Source organism: Saccostrea cucullata, unplaced genomic scaffold, assembly GCF_032062105.1.
Source record: "Saccostrea cucullata isolate Sc308-1 unplaced genomic scaffold, CSIRO_AGI_Scuc_v1 ctg4310, whole genome shotgun sequence".
Lineage (NCBI taxonomy): Eukaryota > Metazoa > Mollusca > Bivalvia > Ostreida > Ostreidae > Saccostrea > Saccostrea cuccullata.
This window is the reverse complement of record NW_026931061.1, coordinates 1-26026: the sequence shown is the minus strand read 5'-3', so window position 1 is coordinate 26026 and position 26026 is coordinate 1. Positions and strand designations below refer to the sequence as shown.

General features: G+C 32.9%; 2 protein-coding genes across 6 annotated transcripts; both read left to right on the top strand.

The window, feature by feature from the left end:
* Nucleotides 1-5868: 5868 nt before the first annotated feature.
* On the top strand, nucleotides 5869-19807 carry LOC134231233 (tetraspanin-18B-like). Of its 5 annotated transcripts, none has more exons than XM_062713167.1 (9): nucleotides 5869-5959; nucleotides 14346-14430; nucleotides 15144-15374; nucleotides 15537-15611; nucleotides 15899-16012; nucleotides 16139-16342; nucleotides 17773-17856; nucleotides 18023-18087; nucleotides 18987-19807. In XM_062713167.1, exons 2-8 carry the CDS (start codon nucleotides 14365-14367, stop codon nucleotides 18083-18085), a joined length of 837 nt encoding a protein of 278 aa, XP_062569151.1. In that variant the 5' UTR covers nucleotides 5869-5959; nucleotides 14346-14364; the 3' UTR covers nucleotides 18086-18087; nucleotides 18987-19807. The 5 variants fall into 5 exon arrangements, with proteins under 5 accessions (XP_062569151.1, XP_062569155.1, XP_062569150.1 ...); XM_062713171.1 differs by lacking the exon at nucleotides 5869-5959 and adding an exon at nucleotides 11378-11458 and having other exon boundaries at nucleotides 19022-19807; XM_062713166.1 differs by lacking the exon at nucleotides 5869-5959 and adding an exon at nucleotides 11378-11458.
* A 3295-nt stretch (nucleotides 19808-23102) lies between these two features.
* Nucleotides 23103-24754, top strand: LOC134231235 (uncharacterized). The gene is made up of 4 exons (XM_062713173.1): nucleotides 23103-23122; nucleotides 23795-23865; nucleotides 24284-24520; nucleotides 24616-24754. Exons 2-4 carry the CDS (start codon nucleotides 23809-23811, stop codon nucleotides 24709-24711), a joined length of 390 nt encoding a protein of 129 aa, XP_062569157.1. The 5' UTR covers nucleotides 23103-23122; nucleotides 23795-23808; the 3' UTR covers nucleotides 24712-24754.
* The last annotated feature ends 1272 nt before the right edge of the window (nucleotides 24755-26026 follow it).

Sequence of the window (26026 nt, the reverse complement as noted above, 5' to 3'; positions counted from 1 at the left end):
CCATATAAAGGTATAATAAAAATGATAAAATGATCAAATTTTAAAACTAAAATTTATGAAATTTTTTTTTTTTGCCAAATGATAGTTGACGGCTTAAGATATCATATCCCCAAATTTAAGTTATAACCGGTGGTTAATAAAAAAATAATTTGTTGACCCCCTAGCCTCCTTAAATTACTGTTTAGCTTTATTTTAAAGAAACCATTCAAGTTGTGTAATGAAACTTTACATGATGATACATACTTATGTAAGCTTTACAATACTTCACTCTTTTTTACCTTGACCTTTCCTGTGACCTTGACCTCACTTTTCTAAAATTAATGTCTAAATCAGTTTTGAGTAAACAATTCAAAATACAGTAAAACTCGGTTATAACAAAGTCACAGGGACCTATGAAATTACTTCGCTATAACCGTAATTCGTAATAACCGTATAAGAAAGTCATTAAATTTATACAGCTGGGGAATCAAGATGACTTCGTTATAACCGTAAATTCACAATATCCGTGTTCGTACTAAATGAGTTTTGCTGTATATTTATCAAACTTCATATGCTGATACATACTGCTGAGAGCTATTAATACATCAACTTATATTTGACCTTGAATTTTCCTTTGACCTTGACCTCACTTTTTAAATTTGTGTTTATCTAAGTTTTAAATAAACCATTAATTATAGTTTTATCAAACTTCATATGCTAATAGTAAATTCATACTGATGTAAGCTTTTCAACTGCAACAATTAACATTTTGGCCCTTACCTTTCCTTTGACCTCTCTTTTCTTAGAAAAAGTGTTAAGGTCAGTTTCATTAAATCATTCAAGATATTTTTATCAAACATAATATGCTGATAACTTCATCAAAAACTTCACCTTGCACATTCCTCTGACCTTGACCTCCATCCTTTTTAATTTGTATTTTGCTTAGTTTTAAAGAAATAATTTAAGACATTTTTATGTTTAGCATGCACTTATACATAATTTGGTGAGGATTTATAATCTATATCAAATTTATTTAGATTTTAGTTTCAATTCTAAAGAAACTGTTCAAGATATTTTCAACAAACTTAATACGCTAATACAAATTTTCCTGTAGCATGAGTAATATACATCCAGTGGGACATTCATGTCCTATAGACATATTTCTAGTTTTTCAAATCATAACCTCAAAGGCTAGGTCAGGCCACAATTAGACATTAAACATTCCGAAACCTTACTGCACATCTACATGACACCACCAACCATCTCCTCAAAGATGATTAGACTACTGTGTAAAATGTAAGAGGAGTTCAGGGAAGACGGGCCTTTTCGCATAAAAAACGTCATTTTTCGACCCCCATTTGACCCCCCGGGGCAAAATCAAAATTCCGAAACCTTACTGCACATCTACATGACACCACCAACCATCTCTCCAAAGATGATTAGGCTACTGTGTAAAATGTAAGAGGAGTTCAGGGAAGACGGGGCTTTTTGCATAAAAAACGTCATTTTTCGACCCCCATTTGACCCCCTGGGGCAAAATCAAAATTCCGATACCTTACTGCACATCTACATGACACCACAAACCATCTCCCCAAAGATGATTAGGCTACTGTGTAAAATGTAAGGGGAGTTCAGGGAAGACAGGGCTTTTTGTATAAAAAACGTCATTTTTCGACCCTCATTTGACCCCCCGGGGCAAAATCAAAATTCCGAAACCTTACTGCACATCTACGTGACACCACCAACCATCTCTCCAAAGATGATTAGGCTGCTGTGTAAAAAATAAGAGGAGTTCAGGGAAGACGGGGCTTTTTGCATAAAAAACATCATTTTTCGACCCCCATTTGACCCCCCGGGGCAAAATCAAAATTCCGAAACCTTACTGCACATCTACATGACACCACAAACCATCTCCCCAAAGATGATTAGGCTACTCTGTAAAATGTAAGGGGAGTTCAGGGAAGACAGGGCTTTTTGCATAAAAAACGTCATTTTTCGACCCCCATTTGACCCCCCGGGGCAAAATCAAAATTCCAAAACCTTACTGCACATCTACATGACACCACCAACCATCTCCCCAAAGATGATTAGGCTGCTAGGCTGCTGTGTAAAATGTAAGAGGAGTTCAGGGAAAACAGGGCTTTTTGCATAAAAAAACGTCATTTTTCGACCCCCATTTGACCCCCCGGGGCAAAATCAAAATTCCGAAACCTTACTGCACATCTACATGACACCACCAACCATCTCTCCAAAGATGATTAGGCTACTGTGTAAAATGTAAGAGGAGTTCAGGGAAGACGGGGCTTTTTGCATAAAAAACGTCATTTTTCAACCCCCATTTGACCCCCCAGGGCAAAATCAAAATTCTGAAACCTTACTGCACATCTACATGACACCACCAACCATCTCTCCAAAGATGATTAGGCTACTGTGTAAAATGTAAGAGGAGTTCAGGGAAGACGGGGCTTTTTGCATAAAAAACGTCATTTTTCGACCCCCATTTGACCCCCCGGGGCAAAATCAAAATTCCGAAACCTTACTGCACATCTACATGACACCACCAACCATCTCCCCAAAGATGATTAGGCTACTCTGTAAAATGTAAGAGGAGTTCAGGGAAGACGGGGCTTTTTGCATAAAAAACGTCATTTTTCGACCCCCATTTGACCCCCCGGGGCAAAATCAAAATTCCAAAACCTTACTGCACATCTACATGACACCACAAACCTTCTCCCCAAAGATGATTAGGCTACCGTGTAAAATGTAAGAGGAGTTCAGGGAAGAAAAGTGTGACAGACGGACGGACGGACATGAGTAACAACAATATACCCGAACTTTCTTTAGAAAGTGCGGGTATAAAAATTATATAATGGGCATCAAAAATGGGTACCGTCCTTGGAAACAATGACTTACAACGACCGATGTAAATTTGCGATATTTCAACAAATTATCACTGATTATGTTTTATTGACTTTAAGACACATAGCAAAATTGATAAAAATCATTTTGGGGATAGTTCATACTGTTTTAAATAAACATTTTATAGTAAAAAAGTTTAATACTTAAAGGTCACCCTACATTTTGAAAAATGAGTGAAAACGCCAGCGTGTAGGAATATCCAAACAATTATTTCAAAAAATCAGAAATTGTACTTATCCACGTTTGTATGAAATTCTAACAGATAATGAAACTTGAATCCATGTTGCTTTAAGCCCTCAAAATAAATTTACAACAAGATGCACTTGACAAAACTGCAAAGGCTTAAGAAGAGCAAAGAATTGCAGGAGCATAAAACAGTTTTATATGCTATTTTCTTAAATATTAGCGGTCTTCTTCTTCAAATTCATATCCGTGGAGGAAGTCCAAATTTCTGGAGGAGTCTAGAAAACAATTTTTTTGCAAAAAAATTGAAAGGTTTATGAGAGGAAGGAAACAGAATGAGGAATACACTACATTAATTGTCTTCATGACAGCATCCAAACCCACAGACCATGAAGAGTAAAGGCGTTTTGGGGATAAACAGAAAGTTAATGTTTTGTCACACCAACAAAATTTGCCAGATCTTTCAACCTTTGACTTGTTTCATTTCCATAACTTAGAAAAACATCTATCATAAAGAAAAAAACAAGTACAGCAAATTATAGGATCTGCCATATTCCAGTATACGAAGGGTCATACTCAAAAATGTGTTCTTAAAACAATTAGAAATTGAATGAAAATGTAACGGATATGCTTTTTAATTGAAAGAGAATATTTTAGTTAAATCATTAAGACTAAGTCATAGAAAAGCTTTTTTTGTTTCTTTCCGAGCCCCAATGACATTATTTATTGAACGCCCCTCGTAACTGAGCTTTCATTTTCTCAACATTTCCCAAGAGTACCTGTACAGATTGAGTTACCTTATCTACTCAACATCCAAGCACAATTTCTTCTCAAGTTAAAAATCTATTTAACAAGAAAAGAATATTCGTTTTTTTGTTTTAAATCCAAGAACTGCAGGTATTTATGAGATATAGTGTGATATTGGTACTTCCAATTTTTCTGCTTTACATACAATCATTCCCCACGATAACTTTAAATCCAGAGTATTCTAACATCATTGGCAGTTGCATTTTCTATAAAAGTGGAACTCTTAAATTCACCTTGTCACTGGTCATTTGCAAAATTATTTTGTTAAAAACAATTCTGAATGTACATACAAGTACCCTGAAGTTAATATTAAAAAGATGCTTGGGTTTCTGATTCACTATGAAAATGCTTATAGAGACCAGGTCTTCCAACATATAGAGATGTCCCCCACTTGAGGTGTTTTGAGATGTCCTTTACTTGAGTTGCATAGGGATGCCCTCCACTTGAGCTGTATACAGATGCCCTCCACTTAAACTGTATACTGGCTGCTTACATATGGATATGCCTTTCACTTGAGCAGCTCAGATGTCCTCCACATGAGCTTTATAGAGATACGCCCACTACAACTGTATTAAGATGAACTCCATTTGAGTTGTATGAAGGATATGGAGATAACGAATAGTATTCAATCTCAAATTCCATAAAACAATACAAATTAGGAGCAGAGCAAACACGGACCCCCGAAACACCAGAGGTGCGATCAGGTGCCATGGAGGAGTGAGGATCCTGTGCTGACCGGTCACACCCGCCGTATGCTCTTGTCATAATCGGAAAAATCCGTCGTCAAATCAATGTTTAAATCATAGACTAACAATTGGTATGAAAAAAGTCAGTTAGCATTTGACTCAATGATAAATTGTATGTGCTAAAAAGGTCATTGTATCGACCATAGAACTTACGAAACGATGACTTTAAACGAAACTGCTGAAATTCTTGTTTCATCAACTTGCTTGTCAATAATTTACCTCGTTTTAGATTGTTCATACGTAGAGCATGCTCTTACGTATCGAATCAACTGAGATATATATATACTCCGTATGCAGATGATGAAGGTATATTGCTGCATAAGTAATATAAGGGAAGTTGACAATAGATAAGTTAAAGTCATCAAGTTTTTCATATAGCTTGTTTGTTAGATTACCATTAACGTCTTTTTCAAGTAAAATATCCAAGTATGAAGCAGATGAGTCAGACTCTGTGGTATCTTTTTTCTCAAGCTCAACAGGATATATCGTATCGACGTAGGAATGGAAATTTCAATTGTTAATTGACAATACGTATTTGATTTATCTAAATGTCGAGTTGAAGGCCAAAGCAAGTGTTTTTTCTTCTTTTCACGCATAAGATTTTGCACAAATTCTGCTTTATATGAATATAAAAATAGATCTGCTAATAACGGAGCGCAATTGGTACCCATGGAAATTCCAATAGATTGTTGGAATACCTGGTCTCCAAAAACCACATAGAAACTCAAGCATCTCTTTGATGTCAACTGCAGAGTACCTGTGTTTGCAATCAAAATATGTTTTAACAAAATAATTTTGCGAATGACCAATGACCAGGTAAGTAAATTTACCAGTTCCATTTTTATTGAAAAAGCAGCTGTCAATGATATCAAAAAGCCTGGACTTCCATTTGTCGTGGGGAATGGTTGTGTATAAAGTTGAAAAGATGTAAGTTTTTAAGCTGTTGGTTTTGGTAAAATCTTGCGATGACCTCCACTTGAGCAGTTTACAGATGACATCCACATGCATGAGAAGTATAGAGATGTCCTTCACTTGAGCTGTATAGAGATGACCTTCACTTGACCTGTTTAGAGATGACCTCCACTTGACCTGTTTGAGATGACCTTCACAGATTGTAAGCTGAAGAAGAAGTATCTTAACATTGGCTCAAAGCCAGAAAAATATTATTCTCAGATGCCGATCAATACATGGCAATACTGCGTACAAATCATCAAACGGGAGTACAGCTGTATGTATTTATGGTGATACAACTATTTTGTGATAAATGATATCAAAGTGATTAAGACGAGACAGGCTAACATCAAATTCCAAATATCTCTTGACATGTAAGTAGCTATATGTATAAAGCTTCTGATCTCATCATATGAATGTAATGATTCTGAGGATAGGATAACCCGTGCACGTTTTTGATTAATATTGTTTCCCTTATGTTACTGTTCTCACTTCAAAAGATCAAATATAATCGCATGGTAAAGCATAACACAAACAATTGATTATTTCATTTTAGCAATATACATGATATATATTGAATGTGACCTTTTCAGTTCCCTAATTTGTAGTAAGAACCGTTACGAAGTGCATGTGTACGCAATGAAATACGAGAAACTAACGGAATAGCCATTTAGACGAAAACACACTGGTCTGATCTGCAATAATATTATATCAACATATTGATTGCATTGTTAAGTATCTAATGATTTGGTACATGTACTACCGGTAACTTTACTGTTCTTAATATTAAGAAAAAGTTAAAAAAAAAAAAAACTACGTGGATACAGCTATTATTACTGAGTGTGGAATTGTATTTGTAATGTAAAGAGCAGTTAAGATCAAAACCTTTCTAGTCTTAATTGTATGGGCCTGGAGCAATATATCTTTATCAGTGATGCAAGGTTTAAAAGTTTGAATTCAGCCATGCTGTTTGTGAAATATTATTCAGGTTTGATAAATTTGCATTTCATTATATTGAAATAAGAATTTTTTTTTTCACAAATACACAGGGCATATAGAATATCCCCTTTGTTTTAATGTATCTGTTTGTTGTTCGTTGAGGGATATAAAGTTTAGTAAAGCTAGTAACAAAATAACATTAACACGAACAGTAAAGTGACTGAATATCTACGTCTCTTATGTGGCTTGTTTAAATTGCGTCAACATCATCTTTGTTCTTGATAGAGCTAAAGGGGATCTGCACAGGTTGAAAGAAATCGATACCTAGCTGACAAATCGCATTTAATTCCGAGATAACGACGACAAACTCTGCTTTTTCTGTTCATTTCTATGGAAACAAACTGTTGAATGCCATTTGTCCTGATATTAATACTATTACTATTGTTTGAAAATTCAGTGGTGTGAATAAAGAGATCAAGATCCTTTTTATCGTATAAGATAGAGAAATATGCGAAAATTTTAATGCGTAATATACAGCTATTGTAAATCTTGTATAGATTCCATAATCAGGTCTTAATATTCGTACTAAACTCTTCTCTTTCTTTTTTTTGTAAAGTTTTGAAAGAACTATTTGTAGAAGCTAAAGCAAGATCACTGATCTACACAAGCTTGTGTTTGTGATATTATAACGGAGATGTCCAATCCAGTATCTGCATGATGTTGGCTCTATCCTACCTATACTGGAATTTAAACTTCATAAAAATCCTTACAAAGATACATTAAGGGGTTCGACAACAGCTTAACAAGCCGATATCAATATGGGTCACAAAATATTAGCTGATGTACAAATTGCAAAGTAAGCTCGACATGTTGCACTCATAACATATGTTGAACAATCATTGTAATTTAACTTGTGTAGAGGAGAAATATCAGATACTTGTACACGGGGTACAGTGTATCAAATGTGAAACATATGGAAATACATATGGAGATAACGCACATTATCAAAATCAAAAGTCCACAAAATAGGAGCAGACCAAACACCAGGGCTGGGATCAGGTACCTTGAAGTAGTGAGCATCCCCTGCCGACCGGTTATACCCTCCGTGTGCTCCTTGTCATGATCGGGAAATAACGGGAAAATTCGTTGTCAATTCAGTGTATAAATAATGGACTAAATTTGTATGAAAAACGTCAGTCAGCATTTGACTCAATGATAAATTGATTTGCTGAAAAGGTCATTGTATCGACCAGGGTTAGAACTTACGAAATGATGACATTAAACCAGAATGTTGATTGGATTTTAAAAATCTCCGGAGAAGTTGAAAAAAGAATTCATCAAATATCAGGAATTTTTTCAAACATCAGAAACATCACAATGTTTCTTTACTCTGTACAATTATTCCTCATAATCAATTGAAAGGTAGGCTTTAGCTTCATCTTGTAAATGCATGTTCATCTACAATACTACTTAAAACATGACGTCGACTCTGAGTCTATACCAAACCTCTTTCTTTACTCCTCGCTAAAATATACCAGTGGCGAGGAAGAAACCTCAGGAGGAATATGCAACAATGTAATCAAGAAGTGTTATAAATCAGCTATGGATACTTACAAATTCCTAAGAACTTTCAAAAAAGGTTTGAAATATCAAAATTTTACCAAAATCAACAACAGAAAAAACTTTCAACTATATATATATATATATATATATATATATATATATATATATATATATATATATATATATATATATATATATATATATATATATATATATATATACACACAACTAAATAAAATATTCCCCATGATAAAAAAAGTCCAGGATTTTTATATCATTAAAAGCTGCTTAAAAAAAAAAATAAACTCGTTAATTTACTTACCTTGTGATTGGATATTTGCAAAATTATTTAATTAAAAAAGTATTAATTCTGACTGTTACAAACAAGTACCCCGAAGTTGATTTTAAAAAGATGCACCAGTTTCTGATCGACATGCAATATCTATATGGTTTTTGGAGAACATGTCTTCCAACAATATATTGGAATTCCCATTGGTACCAATTGCACCCAGTTATTAGGAGACCTAATTCTATATTCAAAACAAGCAAAAATTATTCAAAATAAGAAAAAGAAATACTTCCTCTGACCCTACTTTTGATATATCGACGATGTAAATGTCAATAAACAATGGTTATTTCCATTCTTATGTCCAAACGAAATATCCCGATGAACTTGAATTAAAGATACCATCATACCACATAGTCAGACACATGTACTTCATAATTGGATATTTTAATAGAAAAACACGTCAATAATGGTTATATTATCTTTAAGAACTAAGCTTTATAATAAATGTGAGCTTTTCAACTTTTGTATTAACAAATTCCTCTATTTATGCAGCAATATACCAATATCATCTGCATACGGAGTTTACATATTTCAGTTGATTCTATACGCGAGAGCATGCATGCTCTACGTATGGATAATTTATGAAGCGAGGATATTTGATTAAACAAGAATATAAGCAGTCTCGTTTAAATCTATCATTTTGTAAGTCCTATGGTCGATACAATGGTCAATTCAACAAATACAATCTGATTTTCAGTAATTGATATATACCGAATACTGTTCTATATGTAAAATTATCAGACTGTTTGAGGCCCGTTTGATAATGCTAATTATTAGGCCATTGTTTACATGTTTCATTGTCGACGGATTTTCCCGCTATACCTCGATCATGACAAGGAGCATATGGTCGATTGAACCGATCGGCAGGGGATGCTTCCTTCTCCATGGCAAATGATCCCATGCACATATGATTTTTTTTAGGTCCGTGTTTGCTTTTCTCCAGACTTTGTATTGTTTAATGAACTTTTGAGCTTGAATGCTAAATTTATTATCTCCAAATATATTTCATATATAAATCTATGATTACCTTATATGTAAAACCTTTTGGAAATTTATACCAAAGCCATGGATCTTCGAGATATACTATAATAATTTTTAATCATCAAAATGTAAAATTATTTACTATAATTAATAATACTATTCATTGTACAGAGAAATTTTTGTCACCTATTACTACATCAGTACATATTTTCGTGCTTTACTGGGGTAAAACTGTCGTTTGCCATTGTATACAAGTATACTAATAATTATATTTTTTCTTAGGGCAGGTTTGCTGTTGTTATTGCAGCCCGGAGGAACGGGCTGCTCTATACATATAAGTTTAAGCGTTGGTGTATGGGGATTGGGGTGGGAGTAGTTATTTAGAATTACAGGTTTTCTAAACATTGAAAAGATTGTTAATCAGAATGTTCTTTCCGTTTATAAATTACGAGATACATAATACATTTACTTCCATAAAGTGAATCTGTAAAAATATATATGTTTTTCATATTTGATATATAAAGTTGCTTACCATTTACTATCGAAAAAACGACAGGTCCCTTTTTTTTTTAGAACATCGAATTTTACTTCTCGGATAAAAACGTACTCTGCACAGCTCGTGTTTTATATTCTAAAATTGAAAATTAACATTTTAAATATAGGTGATGCGTTTGTCTAACTTCAATTTATATTTAATGCAGCCAACATTTACTTGAAGAATTAATCAAGTTTAAAATGGTATCGTTTTTGATTGATTTTTATCCGAATACATGTTTTCCAAATTTTCGCGACTATGGTCTTCATCAATTAGACGCATGCCTTTTCACTCATATCATATATAGAAGCGGTTTGATGATCAAGACGCATTTTCATGTTTTACTTTATATATCTCCCGGGCGACAATTGATGGTTACATCAATGTTTTCTTGTATTTCCTGTTTATCATACTGTACATATCTTCTCTTAACTGTTTTGTCAGTTATCAGAATAAAGTTCAAATTAATTTGTTTGTCTGCAAAACCTTTAACCTTGCTTCTAAGTTTCTAACTTTTGATCGGTTAAAGATATGGCTTTTATATTTCAGATGTGTATCCCTTATGACAAGAACGTTTTTTGGACATATCGTAAATCTGGAAATTTTTACGTCGATTTTATTTTGCGAATTCGGGTCAAAATGCTGTTGATTAATTTTTACGATTCAAAATTTTGCGAATGACCACTCCTTTGTATACATTTTCTTATTGGTGATTTATTTTTAAGAAAAATAATTTTGCGAATGTAATGCACTCGCAAATTTGCTAAAAAATTATCTACAGCAAAAATTTCCAGATTTACGGGTACATATTTGACCTTGAAGTTTAACCTACTTTAGAAAACTTAACATTGGATTTAAATTTTGAACAAGTATTAATAGATTACAAGGGCTTTCATATTTCACAGATTTATTCCTGGGTACAAACAGTTCTTGATCTGATGACCTTGCAGACATATTTTTTTAAAAAACTTAAAACATTAGTCCTTATTTTTAAACAGTTAGTGCTAGGACTTTATATTAAATATTAAATTTTTCCATGCACATGTTTGTATACTTCTTGTTATTTGTAACATATTGTGCTCTTTACCGGCTTGAGGTCGACTCCTCAGCCTTAATCAATGAACGATGCTTTTATTTCCATTGTTGATAACTGTTGAGGAGGAATATTCCAGAAGATTCCAGAAGATATTCAGGTCGATACCGATGTGCTAGAATCCTTTATCTTATAATTACCTTTTTACTTGTACATCACAAATAGTTCTGCCCCACCCTCCCCCAACACCTCTGTCCCTTGCTCGTTGACCACTGATTGACATAGTTAATATTTTCCGGTAGGTGGTCATTGACATATTTATGTTTTATTCTCTCTATATGAATGTGTGGTATTTGCACCAATAAGTTCCCCTACTGTCCTGGGTCACACAATAGATCACCTACAACATAACGTATACTTTGATATAAAGGCCGTGGAGTGGAATCGAGAAAACACTGACAATTCTGTGAAAGGTATGTTTCTACATGTATAATAGGTTGCCTTTACTCATTGTTCAATAATGTTATTTATACCTCCCGATTTTTTTCAATACCCAATGCAGAAAATTATTCACCTGTGTGAATTACTTTATTTTTCCCACATTGTTAAATCCTCAGCGCAGGTATCAGTCATTTTTCGGCAGAGCACAAAGGTATACGTGAGTTATTTAAGTTCAATACTAGGAAGCCTTTCATTTGTTTTATCTTAGGAAGTTTGAAATTTTTTTTTATAGTTGAAATATCTTACTTTAATATGCCAGTAAAATGATAATATGTATGGCGATGATTACCGTTCATAATACTACTTGAACAAACACAATTGCACCCTTATTGTTTTTTCTGTACACAGCGTAATAAAAACATTGAGTTATACCTGTGCACATGTGTATTGATTTGTTACTTAATTAGGAGCTCAGTCCCAATATAACACTGTATTGTGTTAATTATGAAGTAGATTGGTCGACGATAGATGTACTGATGTTCTATAAGAGCTGGAGGGCATGCGCTAACTATCCAACCACTGTACTAAACATGTCACAAAATACACACATCTTACATGTCCGCCGAGTACCTCAAACCTTATCACCTAACATTATTTTTAGAAATTAGTTCGTATTTCAGTAACAACATCTAATCTTAAAGACATCGAATATTTTTTTTTTTAGATAAAGCAGATGAGAAAGGTGAAAATAACGAACAGCTCTCGATACAAAAATAGTTAAAATACATACCTAGGAACAGAGTGTACATGTACATGTCAGACTCCCCCCTGGGAATTCCAAAGGAGAGACCTGGTGCCTTATCATTCATACAAAAACATATCTAAGTAAATGTTGAAAGACATATATAATGTAAGCATATTCTTAAATCATCAACATCATATAGGTATATCTTAATGACTTATTGTTACATATAATATTAATGCCGTGAACTTATATTTTACTTTTTGATCTGACACTTATTTAGGGTCTTCCAGAACAAGACATGGAATTTGCCATTATTATTATTTGGGAGGTGTCGGTATCAATTTAAGAACAAACAACTATTGCAACTGTGAATCTGCTGTTTTATATATTCTACATATTTGGGACAGAAAAGAACACTAGTACTAGTCATGCTTTTATTTCAAAATTGCATATTTGAAAAGTTGGTATATCAGGTTTGTAGATCTGTATCTGCATTACATGAATTTAGTTTGTTGGAGTGTTTTTTTCATAATCTTATAAAAGAACCCCGAGGATTTTGTAACAATGTAATTGAAATGTTTTCCATCCTGACTTTAAGTTAAAGATCTAGAGCCTTGAGTAAACTAAGTGAACAATAAATAAAGTAAAACGTCAAATGACATGTTATCCATAATATATGTAGCTTTAAGTTTTAGCTACCTGTATCAGTCAGGTGCCCTGTGGAATGGATAGCCTCCCAGTTTCTGATTTGTTTTTGTTACTTGATATATTGACTAGCTACGCCTAATAATAACCTGTCTCTTATCCTATGATTGGCCTTTACTTCAGAATATTGTGTTTATAAACATTAGAGACCGATCACAGATTGACAGTGCCACCTTGCCCCCGGGCAGGAACATAACCTGTGTCACCGGGAGTGTATGTTACTGGGCTAATATCATCACTGTGTGGGACATTGTTTTATACGTTATTCGGATTCTTGAGATTATTTCTTCTTAACTCACTGGAAAAAGAAACTCTCAAATTTCTTTTGTCCCGAAAGATTTTTTCTTTCTTTGTAGGAATAAATATAACCCTTTTAAATGTGTTTTTTGTTATGTCGAAGCAGAATGAAAATGAAGCTCTCATTATGCATAATATGAAGCATTTTCCACAAGTCATCTGAAAGGAGACTTATGATTTAAACTTTCGAAAAGGCAATATGTTGCCATCAAATTTGAAGACTCAAGTCAACAGGAAATATTGATTTTTTTTTCATCCAAATTTCAAAAAGTACACCCATGAAAATTTTAATTTTAAATTTTTTTTATTGCATGTGATGTTTGTCCTTAGTTAAATGCCACCCTTGCATGCTCCATACACAAAAAGCATCTTTTTAGGTGCACTTGGATTTTTAAATTTTGTGCTTGATCACTCAATTGTTTAATATTCATAAGTGCATGTGCACTTATACATTTTCCTTCCAAATGCCATTCAGCAGTATAACTTTTGGAATGGACGCACAGAGCAGATGGTAAACCTAACTCAATAAATTGATTTTTTAGACACTTGATGTTCGTCATTGTCTCTGTTGACATTACTTAGTAGGTCATTTTGAATAAAAAAAATACGGTTAATTTCCCCATTGGTGTCACCTGATCCTCTGTGTATGTCAGCTCATCCAATGTCTCCAGAGTTCATTTTATATATGAAAATGTCATCTGAAACATACACTCTGTATTTTCTACCATTTCCCGTGCGGAAGTCAGCTGTTTTTCTATTGTTTGGCTTTTTAAAATCATCAATCATAAATGAAGCTGCAAAATGTGTTTTCCGATATAACCTAACAGCATATTTGTTTTTCGGCCGAGTTTCACAGCCCCTTTCTTCAACTATATAATTGTTGTCATTCGATTTTAAGCCAAAGACTAATATGATACATGCATTTCTTTCCCTGTGTAATATTTACATGTAAGAGTCTTACATCAAAAAGGTAATATATATTTTAGATCACAAGGATTTAAAAAACAAGTGTCTTCTACAGTTTTCCCAGTGTAATTCAAACAGCCTTTTTCATGCTTAGTTTTTTTTATCTTACCAATTCTTGAACCTAGTTATTTTTCAGGTTTCACTGACGGACACTCATTTACATTCATTCAAAGTCATGAGCTCTGACCTTTTTTGTCTTTTTTTAGCTGCCATTGACCTTCTGAGATGGGTTTAAGTTGTGGAGGAACTCTTGGGAAAATTTTCCTGATCGTTATCAACATCTTATTTTTTGTGAGTAATAACTTTATTATATAGAACCGTTTCGAAATACAGAAGAGACAATGTCTTTGCTAATGGCTAGATAAAGACTTTAATTCGTTCGTAGATCGTAGCAACCAGAAGAAATATGATAGACAAAGCATGAAAATTAAACAATTAATTGTACCTGAATATGACTGATGTTCTTTTCATTTCTAAAAGTTAGACGATTCAAATAAAGTGAAAGTTGAATATCCTTTAATTACATATGATAGAAACAAACTTTTGTTTAAAAACTTGAAATAAAAAAACTAAGCCATGTTCAAAGGAGTACACGTAATAATTTAAAGTACATACTTTTCTTATTTTCATTCAAACTTTTACAGTAATGAAATTTAAAGGGGCATATAAAGTTTAATAAATTCATAAGGATGGTTGCAGAAAGGTTGAATTTTGAACTTCATAGAAAGTTTACAATTTCATCATGAACCACTGTATAATTTGTGGAATGGAAGCACAGCGCATATTGATATTTAAGAGATTTATTATTTGCATCATTCACAATCAAACAAGGTACAAAATAAATACCTTTCCAGGCCTCAATTTTTCGTTGATATCAAACTAATGAAGAAGTCCTTTCTCTTCTTCTGATATTTTATTTTCAGCTGCTCAGTCTTGGGTTACTTATTCGGGTTTCTATTTTCAGCTGCTCAGTCTTAGTTTACTTATTGGATTTTTATTTTCAGTTGCTCGGTCTTGGGTTACTGATAGTAGGAGCCTTAATGAAAGCCAATGTGAAGATCATTAAGGATGAGGTGAAGCCGGCCCTGAACACGATCACTGTCAGCTCCTACAAACTCGGAAATCTGACAGACAATCTCTCTATACTCCTCATCATCATCGGCGTCTTCATCTTCTTGGTCGCTGGTCTGGGTCTTTTTGGTGCTTGTTGTCAGAACAGATGCATGCTGGTCACAGTAAGGAATTTATAAAATAAAGAGATGACAATAATGTTCTCTGTTAAGAAATACTGAGAATAGAACTGTTGCTTGGAATTTTCTCTCGCCTGAACAACTCTGAATTTTTAAATGTTTTTTAGATATTAATTTTAAGTACTAAAACGTCAATTTGTATTTTAGTATGCTGTTTTGGTTCTGATATTGTTCATCATGAAAATCGTCGCCATTGCACTTTGGTTCTCAATGAAGTCAGAGGTAATCCTATTTAATCGTGATCGTGATAAATCTTAGACTTTGATATTTATCAATTCTTATGAATTACCTTTTTAATTTTTTTATACAGTTTAACTGATTATACTGTAACAAATGATACTCTTCCTTACCACGAATGCACGGCAAATGCACGGGTTATAAAATAGTTACCAAACAAGAGGATTTCAAAATCATTTTACTTTTGAATGAGATGGTTTAAAAGCTTAGTTGACTTTTATTAATGAGTTAACTTGAAATCTGAATGAAACTTACCTTAATGATATTTTAAGGTTGAAGGCACAGTTAAAGCAGGAATGCTGAAGTCAATTGAAACGAACTATGTGGACCACCGTCTTAATAGTACCGACGAGATATCAAATTCATGGAATTACATGTTTATGACGGTATTTATGTTAACTGATGTTTTTAAAATGCAGATTTATTTCATATGTTATGTGCAGTTATTAAAAAGGCAATTAAACTTAAAACGAAGCGAACGAAATCGACTAAAATTAATGCTATATTTACAGTTGGACTGCTGTGGTGTTAATCCTGTTACCGGACCGGACGCAGCTAAGAACGATCTCAGAAATTCTCTGTGGTGCACCTCCTCTGGAGCTTGCGCATCCACCCAGTTCTTAGTTCCTCCCGCTTGCTGTCAAGGCGTGGACTCCAGTAACTATCTGTCAGCGCCCTCTGACTGCACAGCTGGAACTAGCGGCATCAACTCTATGGTAACGGGTTTTCATTATTTAAAACATTTAAAAGAGAAAATATCGAATACCATATTAATAGAGAAAAACATTTATGTATAAAAATTGAATTAAAATTGTTTCTTTTCTAAGATCCCGCCTCCTTTCTATGATACCCTGTCTATGTCAGTCCATGTTATATTGTTTTCTGTAAATATACAAGAGCTGTTCAATAAATGATGTCTTCGGTGCTCGGAAAGAAGCAAAAGACGCTTTCAGTGATTTAATCTTAATGATTTAACTTAATATTCTCTTTTAATTAAAACACATGTCTGTAATTTTTTTTATCCAATTTCGGATTGTTTTTAGAACTCATTTTTGGGTATGACCCTCAGGAAAATGGCAGATGATTTCCTGGACTCGTTTCTTCCTTTTGAAATGTGTATTTTCAAGTTTGAAAAATGAAACAGTCTAAAGGTGAAGGATCTGGCGAATATATATTGTTAATGTGAAAAAATAACTTCCTGATTATCAAAAAAAACAAAACAAAAAAAAAACTCCTTTACTCTTCAGGGCGTGCGGAATTGGTCGCGGTTATGAAGAAATTTAATGTAGTGGATTCCTGATTCTGGTACCTTCCTCTCATTAACCTTTCGATTTTTTTTGGCAAAAAAATTGCATTTTAGACTCTTCCAGAAATAAAACTGCCTCTCCGAATACGATTTTGAACAACAAGACCACTTATGTTTAAAAAAAAATAATAAAAATCTATCTTTATGCTTTTGCAATCCTTTGCTCTTTTTATCAAGTACATCTTATTGTGAATTTTCTTTAGGGTTTTAAGCAATAGATTCAGAGGTCCGTGTTTGCTCTGCTTCTACTTTGTACTGTTTTATGGACTTTGATATTGAATACTGTTCGTTGTTTTCATATCCTTCATTCAATTTTTATTATTTTTTGAATTTCAAACAAACGTGGATATCTACAGTTACTGATATTTTAAATTAAGTGTCTAGGTATTCTTACATGCTGTCGTTTTCACTCATTTTTCAAATGACCTTTGAGTACTTACGTTTTTTTTTTACTGCCAAACGTTTCTTTAAAACAGTGTGAACTACTCCCGCAAAGATGTCTATCAAATTAGCTATGTGTCTGTAAGTCAAATCATTCATTATCAGTGATTATTTGTTGAAATATGGCAAACAGTACATTAGTTGTTATAATTTTTTTTTAGCAAGGACGGTACCCATTTTTGATGCCCATTATATAATTCTTTATCTTTGGAATTCACCTGCTCTATGATGATGAAAAGTAGTAACATGAATTGTTATAAATTCATTAAAGTTTCAATGATGCGAAAAAGTCAGTATAGTTCAGGACAATATTTATTGAACAGCACAAATTAAAATGTCTGAAAAAAGAAGTCATTCGATATATCATTAAATGTTAAAAATTATTAATGTATCTTTCAGGGATGTTACGAGGCAGTAAAAGACGAGATCGAATCTCACTCTAATCAAGTTATTGGTGTTGGAGTCACAATCCTTGTCATTGAGGTAAACGAAAAAATATACTTCAAAACTGAATGAGTAAATTGTTCCAGTTACATGCGATAATTGATAAAACAGGGCATTGTTAAAACATATGTTGAATACTTATTTCTTATACAACAGGCATTATTATAAGACGTGTTAAATACGTTTTTCTTCTTTAATTTTTCAGCTTCTTGCTGTTATATTTTCTTTCATAATTTGTAAACAGAGTGGTGACGAGAAGGTGGTTTAGAGGTAATGTATTCTTTACTACTTTTAACATCATGAAAATTACTCTTATTATCAGAGTAGAGCACAACAAATGAATGTTATATAAACTGTATAAATATTGAATTGTAATGAACATACGCAAATTACAATTCAATTTTTATACAGCTTACATAACATTCAGTTGTGCTCTATTTATTGCTTAGTGATAAATAAACTTAAAAGTTTGAATCTCTCCATAACATTAATAGTGACAAGCTCTTCAAGTGAACATAACCAATATGAACATATGTAAATATTGGTTATGTTCTCTTGATTATCTGGTCACTATTGATGTTATGGAAAGATTCAAACTTTTAAGTTTATTACTAAGCAATTCCATCTACGTGTTGACCTGACACTAAATGTTAATAAACATTACAAGAGGAAGTTATCGTCCCGGTGTTATTTGGTCAATGTTTACATCCCTCCCGGTTAGATTCGCACTTTGTTTAATAGGTAAATTGGGGCTCATTTTGTGAATAATTCACATTCAATATCATTTTTGATTAAACTGATGAACATTTAATAACTGAATAACCAAGGAATTTAAAAATAAAGATCAATTGCCAAAATACTGATATTTGAGCTGATAATAGTTTGTGTTTTTCTTCTTGTGGTATTACGTATTATCAACGATTATAATTATAAACTCAGAGAATTGGCTTTTAATATTGTCAGCGAGAAATGATATATGTGCAACAACCCCTAATACAATACCCCTTTAAAAATGGTACTAGTATATAGAAAGAAATACTTGTGTGGAAGAATTTTTTGTTTTGTGTATGTGCATGAAAGAGTTTTGTAATACTGATTTTACAAGAGTTTAGATTAATATAACTACATGAATATATCCAATTGAACCATTTGTTCTTTTTTTTATACAGATGTCTGTTGATTCTGGGCTTTTGTTATCCAACAGCCTGTCATCCATTGAACGGAATAAAATTATAGTGAAGCAAAGGAACGTGGCGACCAAAAATCAACTTGAATCTTTATCATATACAAAAAAATTTAAATATTCTACATGGGATTTTATTATTTTTCAATTCATCCAATGTTAACCACTGTATCCCTACATAGATAACACTTATTGGATATTTTTTGACATCTCACTGCTGTGACATCTCACTAGGTTTTGCGTGAGAGTGAAGTAAAATAAAACAAAATTCATATGAAGTTGTGTAATTCATTGATAGTTATGTACAAAACACGGAATAAAAAGTCTCCAATGATTTGTGGTTGGATATGATTTTTACCAAACTCGTTTGATTTTGTCCCTTTGACAAAGCTCAGGGATAGAAAAACCCCAGATCACTGGAGATCCTTTATTGATTGATTTATTTATTTAATATTATTGTATGATATCTTTAATCTACATCACTCTTTTTAAAGTCACTCTCTTGAAAGACAAGTTTTTGAGATTTTTATTTTCTATCCTCAGCTTTTGACAATTAAATCTCACTTTAATCATGTTAATCGAGTAATTACTTTATTATATTTACGCTTATTGTCAGCAGTGGTAGTGAATAATCACCAATTATGTTGCTGAAGAAATACTCCTGGACATCATTATAAAGGCTAAATTGATTTCATTTACTGTCTATTTCGTGTATATATTATCATAATGTTTCATATTGTTTTGCTAATGTTGTGTCTAAATATTCATTATCTTCTTTTTACATTAAATTTTTTATGATGTTCTTGACTTGAATTTCTTAATTTATTACATACTCAGTAGTGTGATCTTATTGGGAAACGTTATAATTTTGAATACCCTCTCTTCAATTTTTAACAAGACATTATAAGTAGTATCTTGCATATTATTTTTACTGAGACTTATTGAAATATGGAGACGGACAGTATTCAAGCATAAAAAAAATCATTTTTACAATACAAATCAGGCGCAAACCAAACACGGACCTCTGCAACATCAGGTGTGGGATAAGGTACCATGGAGGAGTGAGTATCCCCTGCCAACTGGTCACACCCATCGTGTGCTCCATGACATGATAAAAAATATTAAATCGGTGCAAATTCAGTGTGTAATTAACTGAGGTGTTGACATTAAAATGAGTGTCAAAAACGTCATTGTATTTTCTAGAGGGTCATTATATCGAGCACAGAACTTGAAAATAAATGACTTTTAACGGTTCTCTTGATATCCTTGTTTCATCAACTTGTCGGTCAACTGTTCTAGAAATTGTTCGTACAAAGAGCATGTTCTTGCAAATCGACTTAATTAAGAGGTATAAACCCATATTCAGGTGATGATACCGGTATACTGCTTAATACCAGGGTAAGTAATGTTCTCTATTACACTATAACTTTTCCTCAGCGTATATCGTATGTAACTTCTTCTGCAATTATTTCACGCGACAAATAAAACAAATAAAATAACGATAACAAACAGTATTTAAGATCAAAAGTCCATAAAACAATACAAAATAGAAGCAGAGTAAACAAAGACCTCCAAAATATCAGAGGTTGGATCAGGTGCCATGGAGGAGTGAGCATCTGATTGCAACTGGTGGCGCAAAATATTTGGTACACCACATTAACGGTCTGGGGGTACCTAATGCGATAACATATAAGGTCCGCCTTTTATAAGAAAAGGTCCGGCCTGTGTAAGAAAAGGTCCGCCTACATTTAAGGTCCATATGGTACAAAATGTTTTAATCTTGACATAACATATGAAATTGACGACAGATTTTCCCGTTATTTCCTGATCATGACAAGGAGCACACGGCGGGTGTGACCGGTCAGCAGGGGATGCTCACTCCTCCATGGCACCTGGTCCCACCTCTGATGTTTCGGAGGTCCGTGTTTGCTCTGCTCCTATTTTGTATTGTTTTATGGACTTTGAGATTAAAGCAAGTTTGTTTGCATCATAGGATGAAAGAAAGGGGCTTTACCCTTGTTTCCCCTTGTTTTTACTTGTACATTATTTCTTGAAGACAATAATCTTCTTTTATTTTAATGTGCTTTTAGCAATTCTGTTTAAGGCAATGATTTTCAAAAAAACGTCATATTTATTGTGCAAGTGTTTGTTTCCCCCTAGAATATGTTTTTGTGTAAATTAGTACGATTAAAGGTGTGAAACCTGTCGGTGTGTATAGCTAAATAAACATTGGGAGTGTGTCAGTTTTATATATAAATAGATCAGAATTTTTTAAAATTTAAATTATGCTATAGTGTAAGGAACAAAATATAATTCATGTAATGTAATTATCATATTCATGCGCATAATTAAAAATTGTGAGTTTTATAATAAATATGATTAAATATAGTCTTTATATGAATATTTAAAATACTTTCGTATCCCAAGTGTAAGACTGATAAAATAGCTTCTTTCGAACTTGTTGCCGCCGGGCGCATAGAGTTTCTCGAACCATCTTGTTTTCATGATATAACATCCGCCGTGTGCTCCCTGTCATGATCGGGAAATAACGGAAAATCCGTTGTCAATTCAGTGTGTAAATAATGAACTAACAATTAGTATGAACAACGTCGGTAAGCATTTGACTCAATGGTAAATTGTATTTGCTGACAAGGTCATTGTATCGACCAAAGAACTTACGAAATGATGACTTTAAACAAGACTGCTGATATTCTTGTTTCATCAACTTGTTTGTCAATAATTTACCTCGTTTTAGAAGTCGTTCACACGTAGTGCATGCTCTTGCGTATCAGATCAGCTAAGAGTTAACTCCGTATGCAGGTGATGCATATTGCTGCATAAGTAAGGGAAGTTGACGATTTTAAAGTTAAAGTCACGTTTATCGTAGAGCTTTGTTGTTAGATTACCATTTGTGTCTTTTTCAAGTAAAATATCCAAATATGAAATAGATGTTCAGACTCTGTGGTATCTTTTATCCCAAGCTCACCAGGATATATCGTATCGACATAAGAATGGATATAAGCATTGTTAATCGAAAATATGTCGTCGATATATCAAAATGTCGAATTGAAAGCCATACACAGCGGGTATTTTTTCCTTTTCATGTATAAGATTTAGGACAAATTCTGCTTTATATGAATACAAAAATAGGTCTACTTATAACGAGGCGCAATGGTACCTATGGAAATTCCAATAGAAATGTTGGAATACCTGGTTTTCAAACGCCACATAAATATTGTCAATCAAAAACTCAAGTATCTTTTTGATGTCAACTTCAAAGTACTTGTGTGTACAATCAGACTGTTTTTTAACAAAGTTATTTTGCAGTTGACCAAGTACTCTATTGAAGCATTCTGATTCTACATAGAAATACCGTTTAATTCTTTTAAAACTTTCTCAAGTTTCTCGAGTTTATTGTCGAAATGAATGTTTTCTTTGAGGGAACAGCTATTCGATAAAAACTCCTGTAAATTCTAATGACCCCCTAATTGTGCTCGTTTATAAGGCGATTTGTATTTATATACTTGTATTCTGAAACATAATTAATTAAAAATTTGCATTTACAGAAAAATCTCTGCACAGATCACAGTTTTTTGTGTTTCGCTTGACAATAAGTTGACATGTTTTTCTGATATTAAATCGATTATGTTAGCCCTATGAAACAAGTGCTTCGCCTATGAACTATGAAGTAAAAGATAACTCTATCTATTTCAGTGACGCTGACTAACATTTCCTTGTTAATAATTCAGTATCTGAATCAAGACAACACAAAGTTTTTTTTCAAAATGCGAAGTTTAAACTAAATTTGGCTTTCAAATTCTATCGTGTCCTAAAAATATCTAAAGGTAATGTATTGATCCAATTAAATGTATGTAAAAAGCATCTTCCTTATAGTTTCTGTTAATTAATCACAAATTCTGCATGAAACCTGAAAAAACCTAGAAGTAAACAAACGAAATATACTAGGTATGCATTGGAATAGCCTGTTCTTTCCTCTTTGAATGCTTTTACATTTCAGACTAATTAATGTCGATAAATCAATATCATGCAGAATGGCGCGACATTGGTTATGAGTCATAGTCGAAACCGAAAGTACAAATATTTTTGTTCCCTACAAGTCAGGTAAAAACCAGTTCTATTTATGATTAGCCTGCCTGAGATCACGGTATGTATTTATCATTAATCAAATTGAGAATAAAATTTCTGCTTGTTTTTGTTTTCACATCAAACTAACAAACAAGTTTACTTGAAATTTTAAATGTGAATCGCATTGTCATAATGCTAGCATTATATAATAATATTTTACAAAAGAAAAACATTCATGGCACATTTTATAAGATCAAACAGAAAGTAAAATGTGCAATCGTACGTTGAAATATATAATTATCAGTAGTATACATATTAAAGTGGCTACGGGAAAGATTTAAAACGAAAAATCAGAAATATCCTTTTAAAAAAACACGGTTTGTTAATTTAAGAAAATGGCGAAATGTTATTTTTTTTAAAGGACTTTTTAAAGCAAGGAAACAATAGCTCTAGATCTGTTTCCGTGAGGAAATATAGGACTTTAGCTGTGTAATTCTAAGATTTTCTCCTCTGATAAAGAAATAGAGATAGTTTTTTACGATATATTTTTTTCTTTTAAAATTATACTTGTAGCGTCACAAGTTAAGTCATTTAAGGAATTATCGAGCATTTCTTTGTAAGATATTTAATATAATACATATATACAAGCGTACATCATATCAACATACTCATTAACAGAAATTATGCAACATTTTTTTTCATTTTCAGTTTTAGACTTCACCATGCCAGACTGGAGGAAATTCGGAACTATTTCATTGATGACCATCAGTATTTGTTTGGTTTGTACAACTTCCTGATTTTTTTAATCCATACTAATGATGAACTTTACATGTACAGTAGCTTAAAACAAAGTAATGCTTCATATAGATCTACACTGAAATTTCAAAGAAGATCGTCTGATATGGAAATTTATCAGAAAGAAGACGGTGTTTTAGATGCAATACGTATAAACCATTTTTTAAAAAGTCCTTAATTAATACCTTAAACAGTTAAATAAGAAAACATCAATACAAGTTGATTCAAAATCTTGGTAAAAGCATGATACTGTTGATATAAATCTGATTTGTGATATCTTTCTTTTCTGGAATTCAATAAAATGTCAATTAATTATTATTTCAAACTGAAATCTTAAAACTCATGTAATTGCATTCTGTTCTTCAACAAAATTTTTGAACGCCATTCAATGTTTTCATTCAGTTTTTACTTGGAATCATCTCCTTGGTACTTGGGATATTATTATTTGGCGGAACCCTAGCAAGTCGTGAAATAAGACCAGTCATTAACAGCATCAGCACTGATTCAAACAAACTCGGAGACCAAATCAGTATCCTTCCAATCTTACTTATTGTCATTGGAGTGGTTACGTTTCCAGGAGCTGTTTTGGGTATACTGACAGCAATCAGAGTAAAGGGGAGGAAAGTTTTCTTAATTTTGGTAGGAATTTTTTGACATTTTTTAAATATGGAATTTGTCTATTTGAAGATATTCATATTCCCGATACTTATATTAAATTTCCTTTATCTTTTCAGTTGTCTGTTGTGAGTTTCCTTGTTTGTGTCGGTACCATAATCATTCTTGCTGTGTTTATCCCTAGAATTCAGGTACAAGCTTATTCTGCAATATAAAACAGTGAAATGTTATTGCTGTATTTGATCTCGATATGATGGTTTAGCTACCCAATGAATACAATATCCACCAAGCAAGAACATGAAAAAGGGGAAGTGAAAGTTCCTATGAATATTCGATATTGTATTTCTAGCGTTGGTAAGTCATTGCATTTGCCATTGTGCACTGTTTAGGTCAATGTGATGACTGGTCAGCTTTTTAAAGGCATAATGCCATTGTATGATTCAATCATAAAATGATACAAGATAATAAAGCAAATCTGGTCATTTCTAAATTTAACTCTTTAAATTTGTTGAACCCCTACTGTTGAATATTTGCAAAAATTGAAGATAACAAACTGCAATGAATCTTTAAAAATCCAGACAAAGATCATGTGGCCAAGAATCACAAGCGTCACCTACTTACCGGTTACACTCATTGTGATCCCGATGAATTGATCAAGGATACATTGCATATATAGTGAAATCTTCAATAAAATGAACAAATGGAGATAACGAACAGTACTGAAGATTCATAAAACAATAAAAAATAAGAGCAGAGCAAACACGAACCTCCGAAATATCAGAGGTGGGATCAGGTGCCATGGAGGAGTGAGCATCCCGTGCCGAAAGGTCACACCCGCCGTGAGCTCCTTGACATGATCGGGAAAAATGTGTCCTCAATTTAGTGTATAGATAATGGACTGACATTAAGTAAGAAAAATGTTAGTCAGCATTGATAATTGATAAATTGAATTTTATTTGATAAGGTTATTGTATCGACCATAGAACACATGGATTGATGACTTTAAACGAGACTGCTGATATTCTTGTTTTATCAACTTGTTTGTCAATAATTAATTTCATAGACTTTGATAACACGTAAACCATACTCTTGCGTATCGAATCAACTGAGATATATAAACTCCCTATGCAGGTGATGAAGATATATGATGCATCGGTAATGGAAGTTGAATTGTAATTAAAGTAATCACGTTTATCATAGAGTTTGTTTCTTAGATTACCATTAACGTCTTTTTTAAGTAAAATATCCAAATATGAAACAGATGTGTCAGACTCTGTGGTATCTTTAATCCAAGCTCACCTGGATATATCGTATCGGAATAAGAATGGAAATTTCCATTGTTAATTGACAATACGTAGTCGATATATCTAAATGTCGAGTTGAAGGCCACAAAAAGTGTTTTCTTCTTTTTACATACAAAGTTCTGAACAGACAAATTCTGGTTTATGTGAATACAAAAATAGGTCTGTTATTAACGGGGGGCCCATTTGTATTCCAATAGATTGTTGGAAGACATAGTCTTCAAAAACT

Bases quoted from the DNA above. Each gene is read 5' to 3' on its own strand.
- LOC134231233 (XM_062713167.1), top strand. From the start codon at position 14,365: ATGGGTTTAAGTTGTGGAGGAACTCTTGGGAAAATTTTCCTGATCGTT. The intron at 16,343-17,772 runs GTAACGGGTTTT...TGTATCTTTCAG, and splicing joins CTAGCGGCATCAACTCTATG to GGATGTTACGAGGCAGTAAA. The intron at 17,857-18,022 runs GTAAACGAAAAA...TTAATTTTTCAG, and splicing joins TCACAATCCTTGTCATTGAG to CTTCTTGCTGTTATATTTTC.
- LOC134231235 (XM_062713173.1), top strand. From the start codon at position 23,809: ATGCCAGACTGGAGGAAATTCGGAACTATTTCATTGATGACCATCAGT. The intron at 23,866-24,283 runs GTTTGTACAACT...GTTTTCATTCAG, and splicing joins TGACCATCAGTATTTGTTTG to TTTTTACTTGGAATCATCTC. The intron at 24,521-24,615 runs GTAGGAATTTTT...TTATCTTTTCAG, and splicing joins GGAAAGTTTTCTTAATTTTG to TTGTCTGTTGTGAGTTTCCT.